A 17114-nucleotide genomic window follows, 5' to 3' on the forward strand; every position below is an offset into this window, starting at 1 on the left:
GTCGGCCCTTTAACGAGCGTCTTCTCCAAAACGCTGACGGTCGCGAGAAAACGACGACGACGCCCCGTCGCGGGGACGCTGTTTGGATTGTCGAGTGTCAACAATCAAAGTGCTCCTCCAGCAAGTCTTTTTGCTACCTTTCAGCCATTTTTTTCCATGACACTTTTGCAAATACTGTTAGTGTTTTTCTGTCGGATGCTGTGTTGTGTTCGATAGTCAGCAGTGATGCAACTGCAACATGAATGCTGGACTGAATATTGCTCTATTTAGCACAGCGGTACTCAAGTACAAATCTCAGAGGAACAGAAATAATCTTTTCAATGAGTAAAAACGTCTTTATTGAACTCAGTTATTGTATATTATTGTTCCTTAGGAAAAAATAATATATTATGTATGTGTGTGTATGCGTGCATGTACGTGCCAAGGTTATTATAATTGAAAACTAACTAGATAACAAAAGAAAACTGAAAAAATATTTTTCCTAATGCAATAAAAGCATTAATGCTTTAAAAAAAACAAATGAACTGAAACTACATCTCATGTTTATAAATTTAACTAAAACAAATGATAATTCTAGTGAAAATGTCCTTTGTTTTCGTCTCAGTCAATTAATATCATAAATGAGCTTTCGGGGTTAATTTTAATTATATGTATTACTGGACGTCTACACGAAGAGGAAAGCTCAAACGGTCGTTTGAGAATTGTGTTTTTTTTGTAATAATTAATTGTATCTTAATAATCTTAATTGCAGCTTTAATACAATATACTTAGTGAACTTTTTTAAATTCCCCAATTTTTTGTAAAACTAATACTAAAACTGATAAAAACTAAACTAAAATGAAACATTTTTTAAAAACTTAAAAACAGATAAAAAAAAACAACAAATCTGCTCAAAAACTAAATAAAACTAACTGAATTAAAAAAAAAAAAAATTCAAAACCAACTAAAAACTTATTAAAATGAAAAATCCCAAACTATTCCAACCCTGGTATGTGCGTGCGTGTGCGAGGGTACACTTAAAAATATGTGTACAGTATAAAGAATGCTTTTGCATTAGCTAAATTTACATGGTTAACATATCACTTCCTGTATAATGCTCTTATTCTGAAAGACGACGCGCACCACAACGGAGGTATGTCCTCACTTTCACGAATAAACATCACGTAAAACACTCACACATTCTGGTGCAACAAGCAATGGCAATTATTGCAAACAACGTACTAACAGCATACTTTGTACATGCGTGTGATTACTCACTTTGTCATTGATGCACACAGCCGAACAAACCGTATTATGCGGTGCACGCGCCGCTTAGTTGAACTCCGCTTCCAGCCAGTGAGCATGACGTCAGTGTGCGCGTGCACAAGCCATGTGAACTGGACCGCTGCAATAACATACACAAATGAACACAAAATAAATACATGTTTTAAGGCAGCTACAGTAAATTCGTTTTACTTGGCCTTTTCTCCATACTGTGTAACGTTGGTATGGGGACAAGTCGCGGTCTGGCGCGTGTTGACACAACCAAAACACGTAGTGAAGTAAACATTTTTAAATCGGGGTGCGCCTGCCACGCGTCGAGCTGCCACCTCGCCCACGGCCTCACTTGAATGGGCTGGTCTCGTCTGACCTTGGAAACGGCCGCGACACGTCGGGGCCACCAAGGGGTGGCCAGGATCAAATCTATTTAGACAAAGACTCTTTCACGCTGCCATGTTGCATGTTGATGGTCCGCTATCCAATATGGCTACGAGGTCTAGTATACGTCATTGCAGGTGTACCTAATATTGTGTCCATCAGACAAAGAATTGGAGCATTAGCCGCATCAAAAAGTGTGAATGTTCCACATGGATGACTGACCGTATGACGGCGGGTGTTGACAGTTTGGTGATTTCTGGTGGGGGTGGGGGGGGGAGGGGCGGAGTGGGGCTCACCACTTTACAGTTGGACTGGTTCAGTGGAGCGAGAGTGGGTCTGTCACAGACTGCGCAGCCCCCACTCAGAGCTAGAGCTCAGGGTTTTGTTAGCCTCTCTATAATAAGCAGAGCACTCTTCATTTCAACACCTTTGCCCTCACCCCCCCGCCCCCCGCCCTCCCCCCCCCCCCCCCCTCCTCGACAAGCCACTGGACTGTGCAGGCCTGTCAACACTGGTGGTGGTGCGCGTTTTCTAACAGTGTACACAATACATGTCAAACCTAGCATTCAAACTACAATTAAACTAAAATACGAGGATCAACTGTTTATAACAATTGTGGAATTGTGGTAAACAGGTAAAAAGCAAAAAAGAGAAACATGAAGAAAAACATATTTATTAAGTCACTTCAGAGTATAAGCCACATTTTGGGGGGAAATTATTTGGAAATCACACCCAACATCCCGTTTCCGAATCTTGTTGAGGGCGGCGAACGAGTTCTGGTTGTATTCCAAATTTATGCTTCTAACCAAGTTTTTTTTTTCTTTTTAGCTTAAAATGGTTTACCTTAAAGTGGGATTCAACCCAAACACATTTCTTTCAAGAATATGTTCTATGCAAGTCCACTAGTTGAAGCAAGGCATTCTGATAAATGTTGCGTTTGTGGAATAAGAGTTAATCCACTTGTTTTTAGCCATCTCTGGGGGCGGCCATTTTGTCACTTCCGTCGACTGAGAATGACATCACAACTGCTCAGGGCTCAGGTAACGACCAATCACGGCTCACCTGTTTTCTGAAGCGGAGCCGTGATTGGTCGTTAGCTGAGTCCTAAGCAGTTGTGATGTCATTTTCAGTTGACAGACGTGACAAAATGGCCGCCCGCCTCCTGAGATGGCTAAAAAGGGGTGGATTTTACTGTTTAACTCATATTCCACAAACACAACATGAATCAGAATGCCGTGTATCAAACTAGTGGGCCTGCTGGGAACATATTTTTGAAAAAAAATGTGTTTGGATTGATTTCCACTTTAACTCGCCTTGTGGCTATGGGTAGGATATGGGTCAATTATTGTGCTTTCTGGTGCTGTCGTTAATAAATCCTTGTCATGACGAAAACCGTGTGCTAAACAAGCGATATGTCGCACATTAGTTGCCATGACTACTACTTGCTCCGTTGCTTCTTCTGCTTTGTTTTGGCGGATGGCAAAAATGGAAGAAGTAGTCGTAGTCGTGGCAATTAATGTGTAACGAATCGCAAGTTTAGCATTTGGCTTCCTCCCCGACAAGGATATATACTATTTACAACACCAAAAGGCGCAAAAACTGACCAGGGTTCTACCTTTGGCCACAATGTGAAGCCATTTTAAACTAAAAAAGAAAAGTTACAAATATTGCAAGAAAACGTCATAATCTAATGAAAATGTATTGATGTATTTACATGAATATCTATATGACAAGAACATATGATTTGGGGAGAAGGAAATGATCATTTGACATGAAACGTGTTGCGAGAAAAATACAATTTTATGGGGAACAAGGTAGTAATAATGTTACAAGAACACAAAGTTAGGGCATGTAATGCCTGGTTTTCATGGTTAGGAAGCCTTATTGAGGCTTGTGTGGGTGCGTGTGTGTGCGCGCGCGCGCTCTCTCATTCAATCACTGTAATGCATATTTCACTTTTATCATGTTGTATATACACGACATCATGCTCTACTTTTTCTAATGTATTATTCTGTTTCTGGAGACACAATTATCACCGAGGGTTCTTTAAAAGCAGGCGGGCGTCATGTCACACACAACAGGGAAGAGATGCTCCTGTGTGTGTGCGTGCGTGCGTGCGCGCGCGCGTCTGGGAGCGAGAGCGGTACAAGAAAGGTGTGTGGGGGGAGGGGGGGGTGCATGTGTCTGTGTGTGTGTGTGTGTTAAGACCAGGGATTTCTGACGATCACAGCCTCGATTCTCCTCCCGAGCATCTGAAGACAGATGGGGGTCTCGGGGACGGGGGCGCGTTGAAAGCCGGCGAGCGAGCGAGCGAGCGAGCGGCGCGTCAGATCCTTTCACGTTTGAAAAGTTGATTCGAGAGCAGAAGAAAGCCTTAATGAAAAAAATAAGGGGTCCAAACATGCTGTCTGTTAAAAAGGAAAAAAAAAAAAAAACACTCACTCGCTTTAGAGTAGCAGACACCCCCCCCCCCCAAAAAAAAACCCCTTCTATGTCCCCTGAAAGAAACAATAAACTGAAAAGAAAATACATTTGACATATATTGTCATAACTTGATGAACGTGATGTTGTGTTGTTTAAAAAAAAACAAGTCGGGAATGACGTTGCAATTGAAATAACATTCCAATAGTAGAATTCTCCCGAGGGCATCTGTATCATCTCTGCTTTTATTTTGTACTAATTGTATCCCCTCGTTTTCAGAAACTTTACTTCCTGCCCTCGTGTCTCTCTGCTGTGGCGATTGTCTCCACCTGTTTGCCATCACTTTGTGTAGAAATAATCTGCTGGGCTGTTCTTTGTCCTACCATGTCTTGAACAAGCCCACATTTTCTAAACTTGGCATTTTTCATGCTACGGAGATTTGATGTTTTTTATTTTTTTTAGGGGGGCGGTTGTTTTGTTTTCTTGGCTTCCTCTGATCTTTTGTTACAACTTTTGTTCCTAGTTTTCACCAACTTTGCTGAGTTTCTTTGTTATTTTTCTTGAATGTTTTTTCGACAGGTTTTGCTGTGATTTATTTATTTTTGTTACCCTAGATTAAGACTGTTGTAAATCCCGCATTGCAGTGTTGTTTTTAAAATACTTTTATAAACCTACTCAATAAATCCATTTTGTTTTTTGGGGAAAACTGTTCAAAATACTTTTGGGTCTTTTTTGCATCCTTGTCAATCTGAAATACACTGGGAAAAAAAAGAAGGATTTGCAATAATACATTTTGAACAGGGTTAACATTTATGATTGTTGCCCCCAACTCTTTTCTGAGCAAACAATTGGACCTTTTCTGACTTTGATGGGATGGGTCGAATCGATCTCAAAATACACCGATTATCTTTGTGTGCGCACCACGCTTTAGTTGTAACTAACTCTTGTCATATTCCCGCCCGTACGACCTCACCGTTGTAACAGAACTTATTTGTTGTCATGTCAGAACTTCATTCTCCTAACTTCTTTGGACGACTAAACAAAACAGTCTGCTGTGAGACCGCAAGCACTGACATCCTCCCCGCTGGTCAAAATAAAAGGAGCCACGTGTTACTGAAATTCCAATACGGGAGGAAACGGTACATACACGCGACGGGATGACGATAATTGTCTGGCTTGGGCCGAGCGAGGCCCGGCCGGCGGGTAAAGCTCAATTACCAGCGGCCATTATTGTACTGCGCCTGTGGCGTGCAGGAATGACATTACAAAAGGTGCGAGTGGACAAAAGCGAGGAGCGGCGGTGGGAGCCCCCGTCACGCTGCTTTTTTCCCATCAGCCCCGACAGATGGCGTAGGCCCCGTCTGAGGCCACAGAAATGAGTGTCTTCAAAGGGCCTGTGTAATGGGATGCTGCATCACAGCCACATACACACACACGTGAAAATATAAAACAAAAAAAAACAAAAACAGAAAACATCAGGAAGGCTTGCTTGTTTGGCTTCTCGTCTTTTGAAGGAATCAAGTGATAAATGTTCCTTTTATCGCTGCTGAAAAAGAACATGTTCGTGTTTAAAGATCTGCCCCCCCCACATTGACTTATTTGTTGAAACGTCCACCTAGTTTTTTTTGTTTTTGTTTTTTTTTCTGTACGCGTGAGTCTTGATGCCAGAGTTGAACATTGGTCACCACAGTGGACAGCTATTCAAAAAGTGTTTTCTTTGACAATATTTGTATGTACACGTGTTAACGTTAAAGCGCAAGTCAACTCAAACTTTTTTTTTTTCAAGAAAAAGCAGGCCGACTAGTTGAAACACGGCATTCTGATTAATATTGCGTTAGTGGAATGAGTGTTAATCCACTCGTTTTTAGCCATCTCTGGGGGCGGCCATTTTGTCTTCTGTCGACTGAAAATGACATCACAACTGCTCACAACGACCCTGACCTGTTTTCTGAATCTGAGCCGTGATCAAAAAAGTAAAGCATTTCTCTGTCTCACTGTGTCTATTTCACATGTGATTTTATTAGGGGAAGACACCTCACAATTTGATTAATTTATTATTCAATAAATATCACAATTTTAAATTACGATTATCACGGTTTGACACATCTTTATTCCCTCATTCAGGATTTTTTTCCCCCTTCACTTTGTGGCCACTTCATACTTGTCTTTATCCATTAAGTAAACAGACACATTTATTTCCATGATCTTTTATTTACTAAAATCTTTAATTTATTCAAATCCTTAGTGGTTTTCATAGATTTCTGTACTAGCTAAGGTCTCTCAAAACAAAACAAAAAACAAAACAAAAAAACGATTAGCTTATTCAGCAAATTCAATCTGCACCAACAGTGCTTTGGTTTTGGTCACGTTGTAGATTTCGGGAACTGCTTTCTGGGCAAAATGCTTACGCATCGGGAGTCTGTGATTAAAGGTTGTATAAATAAACTTGACTTGACTACAATGGATAGCTAAAGTTGCACATGAGTCACTGGAGTGGACAGATATTCTAAAGCTGTTTTCTTTCATATGCAAGTGTCTTGACGTCAAAGTTGCACATCAATCACTACACAGTTACTCAAAAGCTATTTCCTTCTTCATGCTGAGTCTTGAAGTTGAGGTTGCGCATCAGTCGCAACAGTAGACAGCTAATCAAAAGATTTATTCTTTATTCAGTGTCTGCGGGGACACACTCATTGACACGCAACTGATATACAAACTCGACAGTTAATTTGTAATTACACCCTGTTTGTCATGGCAAAACGTAAGTTGAGTGTTTATGACTTTTATGAAAAATGTATTGGGTTATATAATTTTTGTTTTCTTCAATGCATTTCAGTAGACATCAATTATACACGAATTTGGGCTATTCGTGGGCCAGACCGGTCCCTATCCACCACAAACGGGCGGAGGGGGGGGGGGGGGGGGCGATTGTATTCACGTGTCAACAGTCACAGATATGCCACGTCCTGCGTGGAATCTGAATCAAAGGTTGTGGAAATGGTGTGCCATCAAAGATATTTTTGGGAGAAAGAACAAGATAGGAGGGAGGAATAAGATGAAGAGGGGGAAGTGTGACTTCAAACCTTCACATGAAAAGGAATGAATAATTGCATGCGCTGTTGTTTTTTGGTGCTCACGATTGAGATTGGCGGAGCCGGAAAGCTTTGATTACAGGCAGCCTTCCTGAAGACCGGCCACCTCTCGTGAGTCCAGTTAGATCGAGTAGGAAGGGGTCCTGTTCCCCTTCCAGGAATCCCCCATTCCTGTTCAAAATGGCAAAAATGTGGAAAGCTGACACTCATCAAAATATTGTGCATTAAAGCGCAGCATAATGCTGGGTACCTTTCTTTCTGTTAAGTACAACATCAGTCCAAACTCCAGACAGTGTTAATTTTGAAGAGTGTCGAGTCCACTGCAGTGACTGATGCACTGATGCTGGAGTGGGGGAGAGAAGCGGGAGTAAAATAGGCCAAAATCCAGGAGGGAAAAAAAAAAAAAAAAAGAGGCCGAGGCGGTTACTTCAGTCGGAAAGTCCGTATTTGTTGTTGACAAATAATACGGTCGGTTACTCTTTGTTAGGGCCTGGGCTGCTTAATTCTTATGCCACAAACATAATGTTAATCAGATACTGTGATTGACACCGGTGGTTTGAGTTCCTGGTTAAGAAAATCAACCATAAAAAGCAAACAAATGTCTAACCTTAAAGAAACTCACCAATATCTCCACTAGAATCGAACATGCTCGCAGTTGCTAACATCCGACATAGAAGCGATCGGTGTAGGCCCATCAAGTCGGAGAGAAGCTGTAGTCTGCTCTACCCATCAGGAGCCTACTTCATCTTTTGATGAAGCCGACGGAAAACTAAAAGGAAGGATTTTTAGAGTCATTCCGCTCCCTGCTGGCGAGAAGAACCTCCAAGCGCAGTCCCACCGCCTCGCCTCTAAGTGGGGAGCGAGGGTGCACTTCTTCGGAGCTTCCTGTTTCCTGTGGCACAGACGGAAAGTCGCCGGTGGTGACGATACTGCCTGAACAAAATACAAACAATGGGAAAGAAACACAAGAAACACAAGTCGGACAAACACGGATATGAAGGTATTCGATCGACGTGTTTATTTAACTCCTAACGACTCATTAAAGGTCTCTTTTTTTCTCGGCGTTTTTGTTTAAATACTTGATGATCAGGCGCGAAGGTACGTTCGTATTCTTCACCGAGGACTTAGCTTCGATGCTAATATCATCGTTAAACTACTTTATCTTGTTACCCGAGTATGTTATTACACTGAATTAAATGTGGAAAAGACGATTTTGGATCAAAACTTACCGGGGTGTATCTGATTTTTCCATTTTTGGTAATTACACGGTTTGTAGCTGTCACTGACTAGACTGTTGTCACTACGATTGATAAGCGTTAGCATTTCAATGAGTTTTGCCGTTAGATCGCCAGTTAGCTAGTTAGCATGTCTCTATAGGCTTGTGCCATGAATTGTCCAGCGTTTGCGATGCTATATGTGTCGTTGCTAGGTAACCATCGTGTTGCTATTGTATTATAACATCATATGTTGCTGAAATGAACCCTGCCCATTAGCGCACTTTAGTCATTTGAGTGAGGTCTACTTTAGGAGTGAGCTTGTTGTGAAACGCGCCATACAAATAAAAATGTATTGCATTGCATTGCATTGTATTGTATTGTTTTAAAAGCAGTGATTTATTTATGCGTTGAAAAACATTGGCCCTGTGGTATATCCCTTGCCAGCTGTAAATAATTTCAATAGGTGTCATTGCATCGGTTGCGCAGGTTTACATTCTATTATGCTGAAAATATTGATTTCAAAATTTCTATATATTAAGGGTTTTGTTTACATACACTGACAAAAGGGACATTTTTCCATGAGAAACCCCATTTCAATGGAAACTCATGCAAATCCTGGTAAAAAAAAAAAATTAAAGCTTGTTTGCTATCAGGAAACATACAGCAAATCCCAGAAGGGAGAAAAGCTCACCAATAGTAATTTGAATAATCAGAATTTTGTAGGGAAAAAAAAGTTTGAGGTTTGATTTTAAGGCCATATCGTCCGGCACTTGAATGCCTCCCATGGTTGTTTTTGCAGAATACACAGAGAGACCGCTCAAGCTGGTCTTAAAGGTGTCCGGCAACGAGGTGACCACCGGGAGCTCCAGCCGGGACACTTTTTACGATGACCAATCGCCGGACTGTGATAAGGCCAAAGACAAGAAGAAGAAGAAAAAGAAGGACAAAGAGAGGAACTGTGGCACACCGGACAGCGACAAAGGGAAAAAGAAGGTAATGAAGCTTCTGTTCTCTCGATGATTTTAATTGATTGATTGATTGATTGCCGTTGTTATGGTAGGTGATCAAAAAGAAGAAGGGCAACGATGGGGATGGAGAGGACGAACGGGAAAACTGCAGGACTCCCATCCGATCGGAGCTAGATAAACTGGAAGGTATCCTAAAACAAACACACAGTCTTCTTTGCAGTTTACCATATTGATTTTTTTGTTTTTTGTTTATGACACCTTCAGCAGAGAAAGAACAAACCCCCCTACAGGAAGCACTGAACCAGCTCATCAGACAGCTCCAAAGGTATGCCACCATTTTGTCGACACTCTCTTGGTCACAGCGGTTAGTGACAATTACACTGACGGACGATGAACCCACTTCCGTCATTTTTGTCAAAAGTATCATGCCATTCGTCAATTGTCAGCAAAATGGGCATCTGTCAGTGACGGTCTGACGCAATGCCCACTTCTGCTTATTCGACTTTCCACCAATCTAATCGCACGTATCAGATCAGCCAATATTTTGCATATGTTGACGAATTGAGACGTTGCAGCCGCAGTGTTCCCACATACGCATTTATCGATGGTGAGCTGCCACAAATTCATTTGTCCCCCGCTGATTAATTTTGGTGCTACTTGTCAATTGTCTTTGTTTGTATAGTCGGGAATGGATTCATGGCATTTCAATTCCTGAATAGGGAATATTGATTTGATAAACGAGTACAGTGAGTTACGAGCTTGGTCACCGAACAAATGAAGTCAAAGTCACCGCTATTATGATATATGTATTAATAATGTCGTGTTTGTTGTCGGGGACAGGAAAGACCCGAGTGCGTTTTTCACCTTCCCCGTGACAGACCTGATCGCTCCGGGCTACTCGGCCGTCATCAAGCAGCCCATGGATTTCAGCACCATCAAAGACAAAGTCAAGAAACAATACTACGCCTCTCTGGACGAGCTCAAGGTACGAGTCGTTGTTAGATATACACTACATTGCATTAGAATGTACTGACAGCTCTTTCCCCCCCCCCCACATTTTATGTCAAAGCCTATTTCAAAATTCATTAAATTAATGTTACACACTAAAGTGACATGCACCACAGTCATATTAAACAAAGCTTTTAAAAAAAAAAAAGTTTGTTATTTTTCAGTTGAAGATGTTAACGCATTCATTGTCGGACATTTTCAGACCCTCTTTTACCCTCACGTTTGAAAAAAATATAGTTCCTGGCATTGAATGTCCGGACTGTGAAAAGACAAATAAATTCGTCAATGGCAATGAATGAGTTAAAAAAAAAAAAAAAACGTAATTGAACTGAATTGCACAAGCTTTTAGTTCAGCGTTAGCATAGCGAAATCGCATTCTCTAATGTTCAACGTCGTCACCGTAGATCGACTTCAGGACAATGTGCGAGAACGCCATGGCGTACAACAAGCCCGAAACCATCTACCACAAAGCCGCTCGCAAGCTGCTGCACTCAGGCATGAAGATCCTCAGCAAGGTACGCAAAGCACATTTACCACTCCGGGGCAGCACAACGCTTTTCAACATACTTCCCACCATCCCTCCACCTTACAGGAGCGTCTGGAGAGCCTGAAACAGAGCATTGAGTTCATGTCCGGTCTGGATCCGTCTGACAAGGCCGCCCGCAAGTTTCAAGCTCAAGGGCCGGCCTGCCTGGTGAACAAAAGAGAAGCCGGCACAGAGGGCAGCGAGCGCTCGCAGACGCCCGGCACGCCCAGGTTTTCCTTCAACCTCTTACTAACACTTTTCTCTCTGCTGGTATCACTCAGCATCCACCAGCGTGTTATTTATTATTATTATTATTTTTTTTTTTTTTGGCTCTGACGCCCCCTTTAAACGCAGTTGCGTGGGGCCGCAGGCGGAGAACGCCAGGAATGCCTTTGAGCGTGCCCCGTCTCGTTCCGTGACGTCTTTGTCGTTCCGCCTGCTACGAAAAACACCTGCGGTGCCAAATATCAAACCGGCAGGTGTGCTGAAACATTTTCCACCAAGAGACACTGAATTCTGACGTCATGTGCCACCAACCGCTGCAGGAACCGGACTTAAAGGCACACACGTTTGGAATTGGAATGTCGACAGCCAAATGCCAGCGTGCTAAACTGTTGGGTTTGGTTCACAGCTAGCACGCTAGCAACCTGCCTACACCCATGTAGTCATCATTCACTGACAGGAGAATTTAGGTTGCTAGCATGCTAGGTGTTTGCATACAAAATTGTTAGAAAGTTACCATTCAACCGAAGAAGTCGATCTAAAGTGTAAGTCGTTGTGACGTGTGCGCATATTTGCAATATGGGTTGTTGTGAGAGGTTAGCAAGCTAGCTGTTAGCATTCTGCCTTTGAAGTAAACGTTCCACTTTATGGTGTGGAACTTTATACCATATTTTTGTGCTTTGCTACCCACAAAAGAATTTCTAATGATGCACATTGTACTCTGAGCAGACTGAGGGATAGAACAGCAAACTGAAGACTCTTTTGTCGCCTTTCAATTGCGACCAGACGAGACAAGGACGCCAAGAAAGAAGAGGCTGAGAAAGAGCTCGAGGAAATCCGCAAGGTCATCGAGGAGTCCGGGGGGAAACTGTCAAACCGAGTGCTGCAGTGCGACGTGAGCAAACATGTCGGACGCAACGAGATGACTGCCTTGGATGTTCTAACGTTTGTTTGCCGCCCAACCACCTCCCGCCCCCCCCCCCCCCCCCCACCAGTTGGAGTTTAGCAGACAGAGGCAATCTGACGGCTCCACCACTCTGGCTTTTGTCAACCCGGCCGATCCGTCAGCAGGAGGTAAAGTCAATCAACTGCAGCGAGACTATGGCATCGCTAAATCAAAACACTTCCAAAAGCATCCGATCCGATTCCTTTGCTGTCCTGTGCGAGCAGGCAAGCGCTCTTGGGACGCGCAAATCCTCTTTCACACAGAGCTCCAGCGATTGTTGCAGTACTATTTTTTTTTTTTGTTTTTGTTTGACACAGAACCCAGCAAAACAGATCATACAGACTTTCTCTGCCTTTGCCGTTCCCTTCGAACCCCTCTCATGTGATTGCTTCCGCAGAGGCGGGACACTGCCCCGTCAAGCTGGGCATGATGTCCACCCGCCTGCAGAGCGGCGTCAACTGCCTCCAGGGCTTCCGGGAGGACAAGAGGAACCGCATCACTCCTGGTAGCGCCCCCCGCCCCCACCCCAAAAAAAAACATGCACTCAAGTTCGCCACTGACAAAAAACATTTCATGCGCTTGGCAGTTTCCTACATGAATTACGGGCCGTTCACATCTTACGCCCCCGCCTACGACTCCAGCTTCTCCAACGTAAGTAAGGACGACTCGGACCTCATCTACAGCCTCTACGGGGACGAGTCCAGCCAGCAGGGCTCGGACAGGTCAGTTTGTGCGTCCGTAGCGGGGGTGGGGGACTCGAGTCACATGACCTGACTGGAGTTGGCACTTTTAGGACTTGCTTGGCTTACAACTTTGGAACGATTCAATTGGACTTTTCAGCTGGTAAAGATGAAAGTTGACTTGAACTACATTACTTGACACATCTTACATGGTTACATTTGAAAATATGTATTTTCAAGGTAGTGTTCCTTTTTTTATTTTATTTTATTTTTTTAAAGAAAAGTATTTTTTTTCTGTTAGCGCACACAAACCTGGTGCTCAACAAAGGTAATGACGTGACTCGACAAGGGACTTGCATGAAACATGAACGTTAAGACCTGTGACCTACTTATGACTTGCACATATGTGACTTACTCCCACTTCTATTCCATCGATATTATAGTCACTTGGTAATCAACGAGATCAATACGTGTGCTCGACAGCTTGTCGGAGTTCCTGTCCAAGTCGGATGAATATGTGTACAAAATGGCCGACAACCTTCTGGACGCCTTGACTAACGGCGAGCATTCGAAAAAACTTAAGGAGAGCGAACCAGTAAGCCTTTGCTCCTTGATTTATTTATAGGTATATTTTTTTAACTCATTCACTGCCATTGACGTGTTTATTTGTCTTTTCACAGTCCAGCCATTCAATCCCAGGAATTTATTTATATATATTTTTTTTTTACATTTTTTTCAAACGTTAGGGTAAAAGTGGTTCTGAAAATCTCTGGCAGTGAATTGAGTTAAATAACACATAACACAACAGGAACTTGATTGTGTTTGTGTGTGTCCAGCAGGTTGAGGAGCCTTCACAAGAGGACAAAGCTGACGCAGAGGTGAGTCAAGTGTGTGTGTGTGTGTGTGTGTGTTGGGTGGATTCAGAGGCTCCACGCACCTGTTTGCCGCCTCTCACATACCAGCGCAAAATGTCCGTGAAACTGGGGGTGGGGGTGGGGGGGTAGGTTGAGCAGAGCCTCACCAGCATGTGACGTTTGGAAGTGAAAGCGCACGTTCTACTGAGCAGCTGTGTCAACATGGCGGCCGCTCACTGTGATCCAAATGGAAACATCTTCAAAACACAGCCGGCCGAGACCCCGGAGGGGAGTTTTGTGTTTTCATTCGCCGCCTGCTGAATGGCCCCTCACAGCGCGCGCACACTTTAGTCTGTCTTGCTTGCCATTTTTGGCCGCCCTCCAGTTAACTCGCGTCCCTCCAGCTCGCCAGTCACAGCTTATTACACGTTTACATTTCTGCCAGCAGAGTTGCCCGTGAAATCTTTTCAAAACGGGGTGCCGTCGTCAGCCTCATGGCGAGTCATCAAACTTTGCTGCCGTGCTGCCAGAACTCAAATGTTTATAGTTTAGTGTTGCCCGTCTGTCTAATTTGGTGGCAGTCGGACAAAATCTTGACGGCAAGTTCCGTATTTAAGGACCCCTGGAAACGGCCAAAATGGCCGCTTATCGACTAAAATGACTCGCGGTGAGTGTACAAAGTCCGCCGCCATGCATGTCGAAAAGAAAAAATAATTACAATTCAGTCACCTGTTTGTCTCATATATAAATTGGTAGCAGTCACTGCCCAAAGGGACCATTTAATTAATTGCAAAGCTCATGAAAAGTAGCACAGCGCGCTCACATCGACGACGCAAGGGAAGACGCACACGGAAGCGGGCGTGTTTGATCAAAGGAGCGGCAAAATGGAGGATGTGGGCAGAAAAATGTAAAAAAAAAAACAAAAACAGAAGGACAACACAAATCAGTGATATTAACCTATTGTGTCCCGGCGTACTTTGTAGGTGTCTTCATTTTATCTTGAACACTTCCAAATCTTTGAGTAGTGTTGACAATATTTGTCATACTTCTACTCAGCTGGTCTAAAGGTCATAAATGTATAGCCATAAAACTACTGTATTATGACGCATGCTTAGAAACAGTTGCTTGACTTGAAATGTTTCTATATAAACAAATACATAAATATAAAAATATATCGTCAGTTTGTTACCAAATGTGAAGCACGTGCAGTAGACAGGTGGGCGACGCTAAACCGCCCAACATTTTGAGTTGTGGGCGGAGCATGGCGGCAGTGTTTTATGACTTGGCACGGACAACGTTACACTATATGACAATACACATATTTGGGAAAATTCAGCCACCGAAGCCAGTTTCACTTAGCAACATGAAATTTGGTTGGTAGCATGTCATGAGTAGACCCATAAAAAGTCTCAAGAAGTCATGTCTGGAATGACACGGGAAGTCTGGCATTTTGTTTTAAAGCTGCCATTTCTGGAAGACCGACTCAATGAGGAGATTTTGTACAAATGCCACCAAAATCTGAAACACAGATGGCAGATGCTAAAATGTCTTGAGTGTAGTCATGATACATGTGACGTTGGTTGGTACATGATACCGGCTCCAGGGGATGAATGTCAACAAAATTCCAGAAATGGCTTCCCCTCCCTGGCATCGAAGAGTGTTTCGTCACTACCTTCATGTTCTCTCACCACATGCAATGTTTATTTTTCCTCCTTTAGGCATTCCAACCAGACGCTTCGGGATGCGGTAAAACGGAGCCTCTTGCTGCTGAGGAGCTCTCTGGAGGTATAAAAAAAAAAAAAAAAAAAATCAACACTACAGACATTGATCAAGGAGACATGATGTGCCTCATTGAGGATCAATAACATCGATTGCGTGTGTTTTCGTGGCAGCGGACGTGCAGCAGAAACTGGACGAGACCACGCGGCTCCTGCGGGAGCTGAACGAGGCGCAGAGGGAACGTCTGAGTGCCAAACAGCCGCCCAACATGATTTGCCTGCTGGCGCCCAGCACCAAGGAGTTGGAGCTGGGTAAAAAGAAATCTTTGCGTTACTATTGTTACCGTCATTTCCGGACTATAAGCAGCGACCTTTTTCACACGCTTTGATAAACGTTTTTTTTTTTTTTTTTTATGCATTTTAAATGTACACTAAAAAAAAAAAAAAAAAAACACCAGGCCAATAATTTTGGTAAATCTTGTTGAAATAACTTTTTTTTTTTTTTTTACAGAATGTATAGAATCAGATCATGATTTTATATTCAGGATAAAGTTACGTTCAAGCCATAAACTGTTCAATTTCTTTGAGCTGGACTTAATAGTTTTCAATATGATTGCTTTTAAAATGACACCCTGTATTTCCACAAACAACGAAAAAGGACGTTTACAGAAAAATCTTACTGCGCATGCCATGTTTTGGTGTGTCTGTCTGCAGCTGAGAAGGTAATGGGCAACCTGGCCGAACTGACGGGCCGAGTGGCCCCGTGCGACATCAGCAGCATTTGGGCCATCAGGAAGGCCATGGGCATCGCGCTCCCTCCCGAGCACCTCATCGACCTCACTACGGGTGAATGCCTCCATCTCACGTCTAATTCACACAGGGAAGAGTTTAACCTAAATTGTACAATTTGCGAATTTGGCTGCAATATTCAGGGGAAAAAAGTAGATAGTATTTTTACGGTACAGTACAGTTTTGTAATGCCACCACAGAATGGTAGCAGTGATGGCAAAGGAACATTTCGCTAACCATAGAGCAAGAAATTGTGACATTATAAACTCCAAACCAGTCGGGGTAGCTATTTCTTTTTGCTTTGTTTTGTGGTAACCGTAAAACAAACAAAATGGAGTGTTTGTCTGTTGGCTACAATATGAGCAATACAATTAAATATCAACTATGAATTTGTCTGGACAGATGCTAATGCTAAGTAATGCTAGTATTGCTGTCCATTGAATTGTACAGTTTATTCTTTAGAAGAAATAGAGAACATAAACAGCGTTGTGTTTCTGTTTAAAAATCACAATAACACAGGTCAACAAATTTGTATTTTTTTTTTTTAATCAGAGATGCAAGTATACTTTTCTAGAAATTTTGTAATGCAGTGATAAATTTATTCAAATTTATGAACTATGGGTTAGGTTCAGCAACATGTTTTTTCTGAAACCTCATAGCTATAAATTAAAACACACAACTTACGTTAAAATGCATATTGCGTAAGCTTTTATGGTCAAACTTGAAAATATCTCAAAAACCTAATATGCTAGAAAAAGCAGCATAAAAAGATACATTGAGGGACACACAAATCCATCTCTGATTAAAATTTGCTGTTGACCGGTGTAATTAGCATTTGGTTTGAAACTCACCTATATGTTCCCGTTTATGTGTTTCAGTGCGTGAGATGGCCGAACCCATGGACACCACGCCAAGTTGTCAGGATGCGCTGCCCATCACTGCCGTCTAATAACTTAAAACTTTTTTTTTTTTTTTTACAAATAAAAATCCGCATTGTGTGACATTCAATAAACATTTTTTTTTAATTAACCAACC

General features: G+C 42.6%; 1 protein-coding gene and 1 long non-coding RNA gene across 4 annotated transcripts; one reads left to right on the forward strand and one right to left on the reverse strand.

Annotated features, from left to right (window-relative positions):
• Positions 1–6355: 6355 nt before the first annotated feature.
• On the reverse strand, positions 6356–8129 carry LOC147149600 (uncharacterized). Its single transcript, XR_015086045.1, has 3 exons — positions 7774–8129; positions 7402–7494; positions 6356–7322 (listed from the first exon to the last, which is right to left on the reverse strand). It is a non-coding gene; the product is annotated as an uncharacterized LOC147149600 (long non-coding RNA).
• On the forward strand, positions 7999–17112 carry brd7 (bromodomain containing 7). Of its 3 annotated transcripts, none has more exons than XM_086024928.1 (17): positions 7999–8151; positions 9168–9361; positions 9429–9522; positions 9601–9661; positions 10177–10321; positions 10749–10859; positions 10937–11100; positions 11879–11987; positions 12088–12166; positions 12436–12543; positions 12625–12760; positions 13202–13313; positions 13555–13596; positions 15291–15357; positions 15465–15602; positions 16005–16136; positions 16958–17112. In XM_086024928.1, exons 1-17 carry the CDS (start codon positions 8103–8105, stop codon positions 17026–17028), a joined length of 1812 nt encoding a protein of 603 aa, XP_085881054.1. In that variant the 5' UTR covers positions 7999–8102; the 3' UTR covers positions 17029–17112. The 3 variants fall into 3 exon arrangements, with proteins under 3 accessions (XP_085881054.1, XP_085881056.1, XP_085881055.1); XM_086024930.1 differs by having other exon boundaries at positions 13558–13596; XM_086024929.1 differs by having other exon boundaries at positions 9604–9661.
• The last annotated feature ends 2 nt before the right edge of the window (positions 17113–17114 follow it).

The sequence above is a fragment of the Filicampus tigris genome, chromosome 3, assembly GCF_054856515.1.
Source record: "Filicampus tigris isolate MCC_2025a chromosome 3, RoL_Ftig_1.0, whole genome shotgun sequence".
In the NCBI taxonomy this organism is placed as follows: Eukaryota; Metazoa; Chordata; class Actinopteri; order Syngnathiformes; family Syngnathidae; genus Filicampus; species Filicampus tigris.

Excerpts from the sequence above, each read along its gene's own strand:
- brd7 (XM_086024928.1), top strand. The coding sequence starts at position 8,103 with ATGGGAAAGAAACACAAGAAACACAAGTCGGACAAACACGGATATGAA. Across the intron at positions 11,101-11,878 it reads CAGACGCCCGGCACGCCCAG|ACGAGACAAGGACGCCAAGA; the intron begins GTTTTCCTTCAA and ends AATTGCGACCAG. Across the intron at positions 12,544-12,624 it reads GAGGAACCGCATCACTCCTG|TTTCCTACATGAATTACGGG; the intron begins GTAGCGCCCCCC and ends TGCGCTTGGCAG.